The sequence below is a fragment of the Maylandia zebra genome, linkage group LG14 (assembly GCF_041146795.1).
Source record: "Maylandia zebra isolate NMK-2024a linkage group LG14, Mzebra_GT3a, whole genome shotgun sequence".
NCBI lineage: Eukaryota > Metazoa > Chordata > Actinopteri > Cichliformes > Cichlidae > Maylandia > Maylandia zebra.
The window spans coordinates 7,240,758-7,252,520 of record NC_135180.1 but is presented as its reverse complement, the minus strand read 5'-3'; the positions used below and the strand labels follow the sequence as shown (position 1 = coordinate 7,252,520).

Genomic DNA, 11,763 nt, shown 5'->3' with positions numbered 1-11,763 from the left:
TTTGGCGGAGTCCGTATGTGAGTCATCGGTGGACTTTTAACTGTCTCCGTCCCTCTGTGCTGCAGCAGAGACACAATGACAGCAGCCATTCAACACTTTCTGTTGGTAAACACACTATAAGCGCACTATATAATCAGCGCAGGCACACGGTAACTCATACATTCTGATTTCATTTAGTCCCTATCATTTAGGATTTTAACGGTGAATGGACCCTCAAAAGGTGAGTTAGTGTAAACAGCTTGGTCTTCCTCCTCCACCACATCTGAACAACAACAATAAGGTTTCTCAGAGGAAACTGAATTTCAAACACCGCCTGAGTCGCGCTCTGTGATACCCCGGGCAGCCCTATAAATACGGGGCTTTATGCATCTCTATTATAAGCTGTGATGATGGCTGCACGAACTAATTTCAGTCCGTATTTAGAGACAGAAGCACTTTTGTTTGGCTGCCTCAAATGAAATACCCGCGTGCGCGTGCTGGGCGTTTTTAATGTAAGTGAACTCGTGCGCGTGGGTGTGTTGCGTATCTCCTGGCTCTCTGACGCACGAGTCAGGTGGTTCCTCTAATAGCGCGAGGAGCTTTCCGCGGTCCTGAAATCCAGACTCGCACCGCGAGGCAGAGAGATGCTCAGCTCACTCCCGACCCTCGGCAGAAACTGAACTCCAGAGGTGAGCTATCTGTTGTTTGTACTCATGCCGTCTAACGCACGCGCTTTTCTCTTTTCTCGCCGCGAACAGAGAGCGGGCTTTTCAGTCGTTTAAAAAGAGCGTCGTTTTTTTGCCAACCTGATGCGCCGCTACAGATGTTGAGGAGCAGAGGTTGTGTTGGTCGCAGAGTGTCTTTGTTCTCGCGCCGCTCCAGGTTATTTTCGGAGCCTCTGTGGCTTTTAAGAGTAACTTTTAGTGCTGCAAATGTAAACATTAGTCTAACCATAATATTTGCTGAAGTTCGAGCAAGTTAAATGTAGCTCTGAAGAACCGATGGAGACGTAAATATGGTGCTTGTGATGCCGTAGCACTTCTGGTCTTTTCTCGTGTTCTTATTATTCTCTGTTATTCTCTATGTCCTTATTATTTCTCTCACTGAGACACAATTCTTGTCTTAGTGAGAGAAATGAAATGAAAGAAATAAAATTATTCTGTAAGTATGATTTAATGAACGCTGACATTTATGTGCGGACTTAAAAGTTCGAAAAATAAAAAGGTCAGAAAATGCAAAAAAATTGTTGTTCAGAGGTTTTCGGGCTAAAGGAGAGATTCCATGGGAACATCAGCCCTACCGGGTTACCTTGACAACAAGGGCCGTGACTCACGGAGAGCAGCAATTCGATGTCTAATGAGATTTTAGACGGGAGCTGGAAGGCGCTGCTGTTCCCGCTGCTGTTCCGCTGCTGGCGAACAGGCGGCACATTCCAGTGTGATCTCCAAATATCAGCGAGGGAAAACAAACAGTGTCTGACCTGCACGGTGATTTACACTCAGAGTCACGGCTACTACGTATTTTTACTTTGTAAAAAATATATTAACATACACTTGAAATGTGTCAGGTTAATAAAATAAAATAAACAATTCACTCTTCTGTCTGTCTTCAGGATTTTTTGTTAATTTAAAAAATGGTATGGAGTATGAAGTGCAGTATTTGTTTCCCAAATTCAGTAGAATACAGTCTGAAATAGGAGTGAATGAGGCCAAAATCTTTAAATCTGTAAGTACTTCTGTAAATGTAGCCTACTAAGGGTGGGGGTAGATGACATTTAGGAGGGCAATCATATTTAGTGGGAGCCCCACCACCACTCCCACGCCCTCCCTGATTCTAACTACAGCAGAGCAGAGCGGATGTAAAAGGCTAACAGTAATTTAATAGTTTCTTCCCTGACATTTCACATTTATTCCAAGGTGTTTGACCTGGTTTCCATCAGAGCACCAGTCATCCCTGTCACAGACAAACAAATGGACTCAGTGTCGCCAAAGATGTCACTGTGGTTTGCGCTGTTATCATCAAAGCAGACATTTAAATTGACAATGACAGCAGAAGGCATTTTAGAAATGCCAGAGCGGTAACCACTGAGAACCTGTTAGGTATAACCGTGTAAAGGTCAGAGCTGACATGTGCTTCTTTTGTCTTTCATCTACAGGCGTCACCATGTCGTCACTCCCTGAGACCTCTGCCACAGGCAAACCTTTCCTTGTCTGTTTTGCCAACCTCCTCTTGCTCCTTCTCTTCCTCAGTTCCTCCAGCATTCATGGGGCTTCACTGAGGGCGCATAGACTTCGTGGAAGTGAATCAGAGAGTAGGAATGTCCACCAGGTTCCTAACGCAGATATGCTGAAAGCCTTGGAGTTCATTGAGAGCCTCCGTCAAAGAACCAATGTGGAGCCTCCTCTCACTCCAGCTGCCGATGCTGGCCACATGGATGATGCTGAGAAGCTGCGTGCCATGGTGAGGCTTGCTTCCAACCCTACACAGAGCAAAGATGAGGAAGAGGAGGACGAGGAAGGAAGGGAGGATAAGAGTGAAGAGCTGCTGCAGGCTGTGCTCAGCACGCTCCAGCAGACGGAGGCCTCCAAGCCTGCTCTGCTTCGTCCCAGCGCAGAGAGGACAGACATGAAGCACAGGGTGTACGTGCAGCAGAAACAACAGAGCATCACGCCTCACAAGAAGCTGCCCTTAATGTTTGAGGATGAGGAGGAAGGTGAGGGGGATGAGGAAGAGGACGAGGAGGGGCTGGAGCATGACAGCCCATACAAACGTACCAATGAGAATGTGGAGGAGAAGTACACACCTCAGAACCTAGCCACGCTGCAGTCTGTTTTTGATGAACTTGACAAGCTGACCAGCCCAAAGACCACACATAAACGCTTAGATGAGGAGGACAACATGGAGAAGGATGATGTAGATGAAGATCTGTTTAATGCGAGGAATGCAGCGTATGACGATATAGGAGGGGATCTGACAGACTGGGGTCCACTAGAAGGACAGGAAGAGGAAGACGAGCAGGAGGAGAGGCAGAATAAATATGAGGCTTACAGAGGGCTCGATTACATCGACAACAATGACGAAGGGGCTGATGCGGATGAAGATGAGGAGGATGGTGAAGGGTACCCCGTTAAAAGGTCAAAAGATCTGGATGATGCAGGAAATCTGGTGGACTACTACCTCCTGAAGGTGCTGGAGAAAACGGAAGAGGAAGAGCAGAAAAGAGAGCTAGAGGAGGAAGAGGAAAGAGAGAGGGCGGTGAGGATGGTGGCTCAGAGTCAGTACAGAGATAACATAGATCCACGGGTCATCTACAAACTCATTCAGATCTCCCAAAAATACCAGATCCCACCCGAAGACCTGTTGGACATGCTGAAAACAGGAGACTTGACGAATCAGGACAAGTCGCAAAAGAGCAATGGTTTAGCCAGAGGAGAAACTACGCTCTCTAAGATATCCTCAAAGAAGATAAACACCATTCCTCAGGAAAAATTCTACAACAGACGGCTGCCTTATCCACAAAAGACCCCAGAGGAGCTAAGAACGGAAGAGATCCTTAAAATCCTGGGGCTGGGAGCTGCGGAGAATCCCATCAGGAAGCAGAAGCACCACAGAGGCTCACTGTCACGACTTCACAGTCAGCCTACGGGAGTGTTTGGGGAATCCACTCCCACGCAAAGGCGCCTTCCCAGCACTTTCAAAGATGACTACGATGACACCGTGGATGAGGATGAACTGGCAGCATATCTAGCTGCTCAGATGCTGGCACAGTATCCCAAACCTGCGTACAGGAACAACAAGGCGAGTCAAAAGCGGGAGGAAGCTGGCCAGAGCGCAACAGGCTCTTTTGAAAAGGCCATGGAGGAATATTTTGATCAAATGGATTCAGATAATAGCCCAAAGGAAAAGAAACTGTCTGAGGGTGACGACAGGGGCAGTAACGCTCAAATGCAAGGCTTAGAGAATGAGGCGATGATGAAACTGCTGAGCTATCTGAACCCAGAAACTGAGGAAAGCGATGCCAAAACTGCCCCGGGAATATAAATCAGGCTGTAGATATATATACATAATTCTCTATTGTTTTGGTGGAAGGAAGAAAAATAAAGTATTTTGAAGAATAAAACATGCAGTCAACTTTAGTTATTCTGTAGGTTTACAACCGTTCCTGTTTATTAGCAGAAATGTAAGTGTTCAGACATTCTCTTGATGTTTTTATTTTTGTTTTTTTCCAGATGACTTGGTTGCTCAAACAACACTTAATGAGTACACGTGTCTCACCAGCCTTACATTTCAACGCACACACAATCAAAACCAGTGTTGGATCCTTTAGATTCACTTGTGTTTTTTTTGGTAATTCTTTCTTAAATGTGGTCATATGTGACATAGCTGAGGTAAATAAAGCATTGACTTTATTTTTTTCCTTACTGTCTAGTGTTTCTCCATTTGCTCACCACCACACAAAGCATCGGTCTTAATAAAGTCACAAAACAACTAATACTAAGTGAAAAAGGTGATATTGGCTCATTTCAGTCACTTACCTGTCACGAAACCCTGAGATTAATAAATATGAGCCTTCAAAGGCACTTACAGATGCAAACATCATTACTATTCTTCACACCTGAGTCAAAATATCACCAGGTTTGTGGTTGTTGTATGACCACAGCACTACCCTGAAAGAGTCTTTACTGCCAAGCGATAAACATCTCGCTTCATGCTTTCAAATGTGAACCATCCGCCGTCCTCTCTTGGCTCAGTAGGCAGGTTTGCTCATGTATTCTTCCATCGTCTGTGGTGACATAAGAGTCACAAGAATGAATTTTCAAAGAGTCAGGGCAAAGCTTGCACTAGCTAAATGTTTGACAAAAGCTTAATATACCTCTTGGAGTGTGTCGGCCTCCTCCATAGACACACCCACGGCCAGTTTGGAGGTTTCTAAGATCTCTCCTCCCATGAGGAATTCATCCAGGATGAAGTAAGCCTTCTCGAAGTTGAAAATAATGTCCAGCTCACACACCTGAAAAAGAACGACACAGCATGCATCAGATCAGAGAAATGAATACATCTCGTAACACTTCACTGAATAGTTGTTTTACCATAAACAATCAAACGATAATAATGTTAATGAATCATTTGCAATCAGCTTAAATCATTAGGGTGTGTACAAAAAATAACTCTGTGAATTACATACTGTTGTACACAATAACTATTATGGAATATGGAATGTACATTTTAAATATTACAAAAACAATTTGATAAAAACTTAAAATTTCATAGGTGGGTGATCATTTTTCTCTCATCTGTATGCACTCCTGAAAAAATGTGTTATGAACATCAGCTGTGACTGTAACCATTTAGATAATGTTGATACATGTTTTACAAATCAACTCTTTACCGATCAATAAACATCTATGTCTCTCAAACTACAAACTCAAGTTTAATTAACTATCAGTTTATTTTTTAAATGATACTTATTTAGTTATTTAAGTGTTATTAAGTGGATGAAACCACCAATTAAATTTCATTAAATTTTAGAAAGAAATTGCAAATATATGAAAGAAAGAAAGAATTACAAGGAAAAATAAATACATATATGCAGACTTTTATATATTGTTGTCAAGCCAGTTTGTTTCCCAAACAAATTAACCTCCCAGTGTTTTGCATTGAGAACGCAAACCACTCGTTCTCATTGGCTGGTTTTTGTAAATAAGAAGGTTCAGCTGATTTCTAAGTCTAGTCAAATCAGGAGTGCTTCAAAGTGTTTTGAAGCAGCGACAGATTACAGACACTAGAGGGAGTCTGACAAGCTTGAGCAAGGGAGTTTTTACTGTCCTCACCATGAAAAAAAACCCCACATTGCACTGTTTCACCTAAAAAGGCACCCACAGTTACTCTGTGTACTTGATTTTTAGACTAAGCTCCTTTAACCTAATCAAGGGGTCTGAACTGAAGTTGATAGAGCTACATAAAGTGCACTCAACTTCCATTCAACATATCTGTATCTATGTGCAGAAGTTGAACACAGGCTGTGAGCCAGGGCCTGCCACCTGACATCACCCAATGTATAAAAAAGCTGAACCAATTTAGCCTGAGTGAGAAAAAATGCCAGTAGTCAGGGTGTCCAACAATCACATACTTGAGTCCATACACGGTGGCTGTATCTTTTCAATATTTGAGAAGAATTTTGAGAGGCTTGCATAACTCCCAGTATAACACTGGTGACTTAGGTCAACCTGTGCAGAGCTGTTATTAGCCAAAATAATTGAGAACATCTTAGCAGAGGTGCAGGGACAACTGAGAAAGATGGATGATGTTTAAAAAGAGCCCCTTAACAACCTCTGGATTGTTGTAGGCCATGGCATCCAACTCTACTTACGTTTCCAAAGTATTTATCCAGCAACTCAACATATCTGTGCAGCACCTCGAGGGCAAGCAGCTCATTATCCTTGTCCTCCAGACCAGCACAGAAGTACAGGCTGGCATACCTGCAGTGGAGGAAGAGAAAAGCTTATTGTGATCATTTTTACAATGTTGTCATAAAACAAGAATGCAATACAATATGGTGAAATATAAAAATACATATATATATGTTAAGTCTAATTGTTGAATGTGTCATTGTGTTTCTTAAATTTGTAAGGTCTTAGTTCGGGGGTGTAGCTGGGCTTGTGGAAACACAGACCCAACAATATATATATGTATATGTATCTAATAGATCTCCAATTTGTACATGTAAATGGAGAGTCCTCTTCACACACTGAGGTTAATTATGGAGTTCCACAGGGTTCAGTGCTAGGACCAATTCTGTTTACATTATACATGCTTCCCTTAGGCAGCGTCATTAGAAGACATAGCATAAATTTTCACTGCTATGCAGATGACACCCAGCTCTATCTGTCCATGATGCCAGATAACACACACCAATTAGTTAAACTGCAGGAATGTCTTAAAGACATAAAGACCTGGAAGGCCGCTAACTTTCTGCTTCTTAATTCAGAAAAAACTGAGGTTATTGTACTCGGCCCTGAAAAGCTTAGAAATATGGTATCTAACCAGATTCTTACTCTGGATGGCATTACCTTGGCCTCCAGTAACGCTGTGAGGAACCTTGGAGTCATTTTTGACCAGGATATGTCCTTCAACACACATATTAAACAAATATGTAAGACTGCGTTCTTCCATTTGCGCAACATCTCTAAAATTAGAAATATCCTGTCTCAGAGTGACGCTGAAAAACTAGTTCATGCATTTATTACTTCCAGGCTGGACTACTGTAATTCATTATTATCAGGATGTCCAAAAAACTCACTGAAAAGCCTTCAACTGATCCAAAATGCTGCAGCAAGAGTCCTGACAGGGACTAGAAAGAGAGAGCAGATTTCTCCTGTTTTCACTTCCGTTCATTGGCTTCCTGTTAAATCCAGAATTGAATTGAAAATCCTGCTCCTCACATACAAGGTCTTAAATAATCAGGCCCCATCTTATCTTAATGACCTTGTAGTACCATATCACCCTATTAGAGCACTTCGCTCTCGCTCTGCAGGCCTACTTGTTGTTCCTAGAGTATTTAAAAGTAGAATGGGAGGAAGAGCCTTCAGTTTTCAGGCCCCTCTTCTGTGGAACCAGCTTCCAGTTTGGATTCGGGAGACAGACACTATCTCTACTTTTAAGATTAGGCTTCAAACTTTCCTTTTTGCTAAAGCATATAGTTAGGGCTGGACCAGGTGACCCTGAATCCTCCCTTAGTTATGCTGCAATAGACGTAGGCTGCCGGGGGATTCCCATGATGCATTGAGTTTTTCCCTTTCCAGTCACCTTTCTCACTCACTATGTGTTAATAGACCTCTCTGCATTGAATCATATCTGTTATTAACCTCTGTCTCTCTTCCACAGCATGTCTTTTATCCTGTCTTCCTTCTCTCGCCCCAACCGGTCGCAGCAGATGGCCCCGCCCCTCCCTGAGCCTGGTTCTGCCGGAGGTTTCTTCCTGTTAAAAGGGAGTTTTTCCTTCCCACTGTCGCCAAAGTGCTTGCTCATAGGGGGTCATATGATTGTTGGGTTTTTCTCTGTATCTATGAGGCGACTTTTGTTGTGATTTGGCGCTATATGAATAAAATTGAATTGAATTGAATTGAATATGTATATATGTATTTAAGCTTGGTTCCTCTACCAGAGGCCTGGGAGTTTGTGGGTCCTGTGCAGTGTATGAAGCAACTTCTTTTCTAACTAAAGTTAACTAGACAGCTGACCAGTAAGGTGCTTCATGGACACGTGTTAGTTTATTTCCTTGTTGTTTCTTCACCAGTGAATAAGGTAAAAGAGTTGGTTCCAAGGTAAATTTGCATTTGGGAACTTTGGCTGCGAAGCCATGACATGCAATCAAATAATCTCTCAAGATGCAAGTGAAACATGTCATCATTGGACAGCAAAAACAAACAAGTCCATCAGAGAGACAGCAGAAGCACTTTAAGTGTTGAAATGAGCAACCTGGCACACTCAAGAAGAAAAAAGTGCATAGGTAAGCATAGCAACAGAATGGCTTTGAGCCACGATCGCCCCAGAACTGCAGCCGATGATCACAGCATTCTTTCTAAGTAAAGAAAGCATACTCTCCATAAGGAATAAATTATCAAAGTGTGACACAAAGACCACAAAAGTTGCAACCATTCATCAGTCTTGATAGGCCAGAAACTGCAAAAAAAAACCCAAGCGCTACATCTCAGACTCTACAGGCATTTAACTTTAAATATCAAAGTTCAGGTCAATGCAATTAGAAAGATACTAGAAAGAACAAGTATGTTTTATTTGGAAGGTTTTTTAGGAGAAAGCCTCTTCTCTCTAAAAAGAACATGGCAGCACAACTTAGGTTTGCAAAGTTCTGCCTGGACAAACCACAATACTTGTCAAACAATGTCCTTTTGACAGACAAGACTGGAGTGGCGATATATGGCTGTAATGCACAGGGGTGGGGTTTGGGGGTGGTGCACACTAGAGACCTGTTCAAGGCGTATCCTGCCTCTTACCCTATGGTAGTTTAGATGAGCTTATATGATTCAGATAAGCAGTGGGTGGTTGTAGCTCAGGGGTTGAGCAGGTTATTGGGCCAAAATCCTCCTCAACAATGTGTGACACTAATAAAGCCACACAGAAAGCCATTATTTCAAATTATTGCTGCTACAGGCGACAGAGAGAGAGAGAATCTGCATAGTGTTTGTTAAGTAAATAATGACGTGTAATGTGCCTTGATATGTAAAATCTTAGAAGTGAAAGAGGGTGTGCTTTCAACATCAGTGTGATTGGTTGCATCTTTCCAGGACAGAAATCATATCAAACAAAAGAAAGGTGAAGAACCTCCAAATAAATACAGCATGTGTAGATGTTTTAACAGCTCTTGTCCGTTCTTTTCCATAACTACTGGATCTATTGTGAATTTCTCAACATTTACCATAAAGCCCAGTCTCAATACAAATGTGGCATTAAAGGCATCATATAGAAAAAATCTTTCCTTATTGGACTGTGTTCCCCACCTGTAATCTAGGTCATCTGTGATCTGTGTGTTTATCTAGATCTTGACGTTATCTGCTGATAACAAGTGTGTTCGCTCTGTGTGCAATTTTGAAGTATGAGCAAAGGCAACATGCACGTTAACCATTAAGCAATAAAGAGCTGTGTGTTGTGCCGCCACCTCTTGTAAACTATCTTGAGGTCCCTCCATTGGAGAAAGTTGCAGGAACGTGGTGGACGAGCCAACACTAGCATCATCATGTCCCGGATCACCTTCTTTTTCTCCCGGTCTGTTAATGGCGTGAACCATTTCTGCAGTCGCAGCTTCCCCTGTCGACTGAACAGCAACAGAAAGCGCATCTGAAGGTAAAGCGGATGGAAGAGCAGAAAACAGTGACTTTGGTTTAGTCATTTTTAGCCCTGCAAACACATTGCTTGTAGCTAAAAAGTGGTTAATGTGTAGCTTTTCAGAGAAACACAAACATAGAGCGAAGCAGTGAACGGTAATACCTGCCTTTGCATGTGGCTGTGCCAAACCGCAATTACATTTGCCAACTAGACATGTGTAAAGATCACTAGGGAGACATAACACCTCTAAATCACCTTTGAGTGCAATAACACAGTAAATATAGTGGTTGTGTTGTGCAACAGCAATTAATGAAAGCTCTTTGCCCTGGGGTGTAGCTGCACAAAGGACTGCTTCTACCTGCAACAAGGTGACTATGAGAACGTGTGGAGTAAAAATAGCCATGTGTGGAACAATACTTGCTGAATCAGACACTTTTTAACCCTGATGCAATTGTTTTCTATGCTGTGTAAATACCAAAGAAACTCAAGCACCACAGATTTGCATTCATTTACTTGTCTGACTGGATCTGGGCTTTACCCAAAGTCTAGTTATCCTAACATGAGGAGGAGAGGGCTCACACTATTTTTTCTCCTCTAATTTCCACTTCTTAAAAACGTTTGGGCCATGCCTACCGATTTCATGACCTCTGAACAAGGAAGTTCTTGCTATTAACTGATTATACAGCTATAATATACAAATCCAAATAACCTACAATCTGCTGATCTCAGGTTAAAAAAGAAACGAAGCAAACAACACACACAAACAATAATTTGGATACACTGAGCCAATAATTTGATGCATTTCATTGCCTATAAGCGGATAGAGCCACCTCAGTACATCCAGTTATGGGCACAGGTTACTTACCATTTTGTAAGCCGCCCAAATGAAACCCTGTAGCCCTGTAATTAAGCCCTGTAATCGCAGAATCCCAGTACTCTCACTTACTGCAGGATCGTGTGCACTCTCAAGTGTAGCGACATTGTTCATCTACCCAGAAATCCTTGCCGCTCCCACCTTCTTCCAGCCAAGAGCCGCGCCCTGCTACTCTGCAGCTGCTGATTGGCGCACTCAGACAGGTGAGCAGGCAGAGGGCTGCAGGTGGGGTATAAAGTACACTTCAGCCTGGTGGGAAATGTAAGCTGCAGCCCTTGTTACATACTGCAACAGTGTCAAGCAAAGTTTGGGGTCACTCAATCACAAATATAAGAGAAAAGCTAAAACTATGGCTTCTGTTTCCGTTTCAGTTTATTTTCCTTTTAAATCAGCATTTTAACTTATAGCTAAATGTCATAGTTCTTTGTTTCTGTAGCAGGCTGTCAGTTGGGTTTTTTTTTGTCAGACTTTTGTCTCATAATTGTTGTGTATTTTTTTTCTCCTTAGTATCAACTAATGTAACTCCTCAGTATTATTAACTTATCAGACATTTTTCCCCTTTAAACACGGCTACCTTAAACCTAACTGTAAATTGAAAGAACTAGCTTTTTTTTGGCTAGCTATCAGTTAGCGGAATTCATGATGACTGCTTGGTAACCTATGTCTTTGTGGGGGGGGGGGGGGGGGGGGGGTTATTGTATATTTCTATTTTATATTTTCGTGTATATTTACAATTTCTTTAAGCATCACCGTCTTGTATTACCCCAATAGATCACTTCACTCTGGAAGTGATCTATTAAGCTTTTAAATGCTTCCCATTTAAAAGCAAAATGGGAAACAGAGCCTTCAGCTTTCAGAGCTCTCTGTTGTGGTACCAGCTCCCAATTTGGATTTGTGACACAGACATCCTCTCTACTTTTAAGATTAGGCTTAAAACTGTCATTTTTGATAAATCTTTTTTTTTTTCTTTTAATTTGTCGTTTTTCTTACCACTGTTGCCAAGTGCTTGCGCACAGGGGTCCTCCGACTGTTAGAGGGTTCACTAAGACCTACAATATAAAGTGCCT

General features: G+C 42.2%; 2 protein-coding genes across 2 annotated transcripts; one reads left to right on the top strand and one right to left on the bottom strand.

Moving 5' to 3' along the window:
• Nucleotides 1–554: 554 nt before the first annotated feature.
• Nucleotides 555–4,388, top strand: scg2a (secretogranin II a). Its single transcript, XM_004562823.4, has 2 exons — nucleotides 555–668; nucleotides 2,135–4,388. The coding sequence occupies exon 2, from the start codon at nucleotides 2,143–2,145 to the stop codon at nucleotides 4,018–4,020; it is 1,878 nt and encodes a 625-aa protein (XP_004562880.1). The 5' UTR covers nucleotides 555–668; nucleotides 2,135–2,142; the 3' UTR covers nucleotides 4,021–4,388.
• Nucleotides 4,389–4,513: 125 nt separating this feature from the next.
• ap1s3a (adaptor related protein complex 1 subunit sigma 3a) lies at nucleotides 4,514–11,718 on the bottom strand. Its single transcript, XM_004562822.3, has 6 exons — nucleotides 11,687–11,718; nucleotides 10,688–10,915; nucleotides 9,656–9,834; nucleotides 6,350–6,458; nucleotides 4,853–4,990; nucleotides 4,514–4,762 (listed from the first exon to the last, which is right to left on the bottom strand). Exons 2-6 carry the CDS (start codon nucleotides 10,808–10,810, stop codon nucleotides 4,727–4,729), a joined length of 585 nt encoding a protein of 194 aa, XP_004562879.2. The 5' UTR covers nucleotides 10,811–10,915; nucleotides 11,687–11,718; the 3' UTR covers nucleotides 4,514–4,726.
• Between the last annotated feature and the right edge of the window lie 45 nt (nucleotides 11,719–11,763).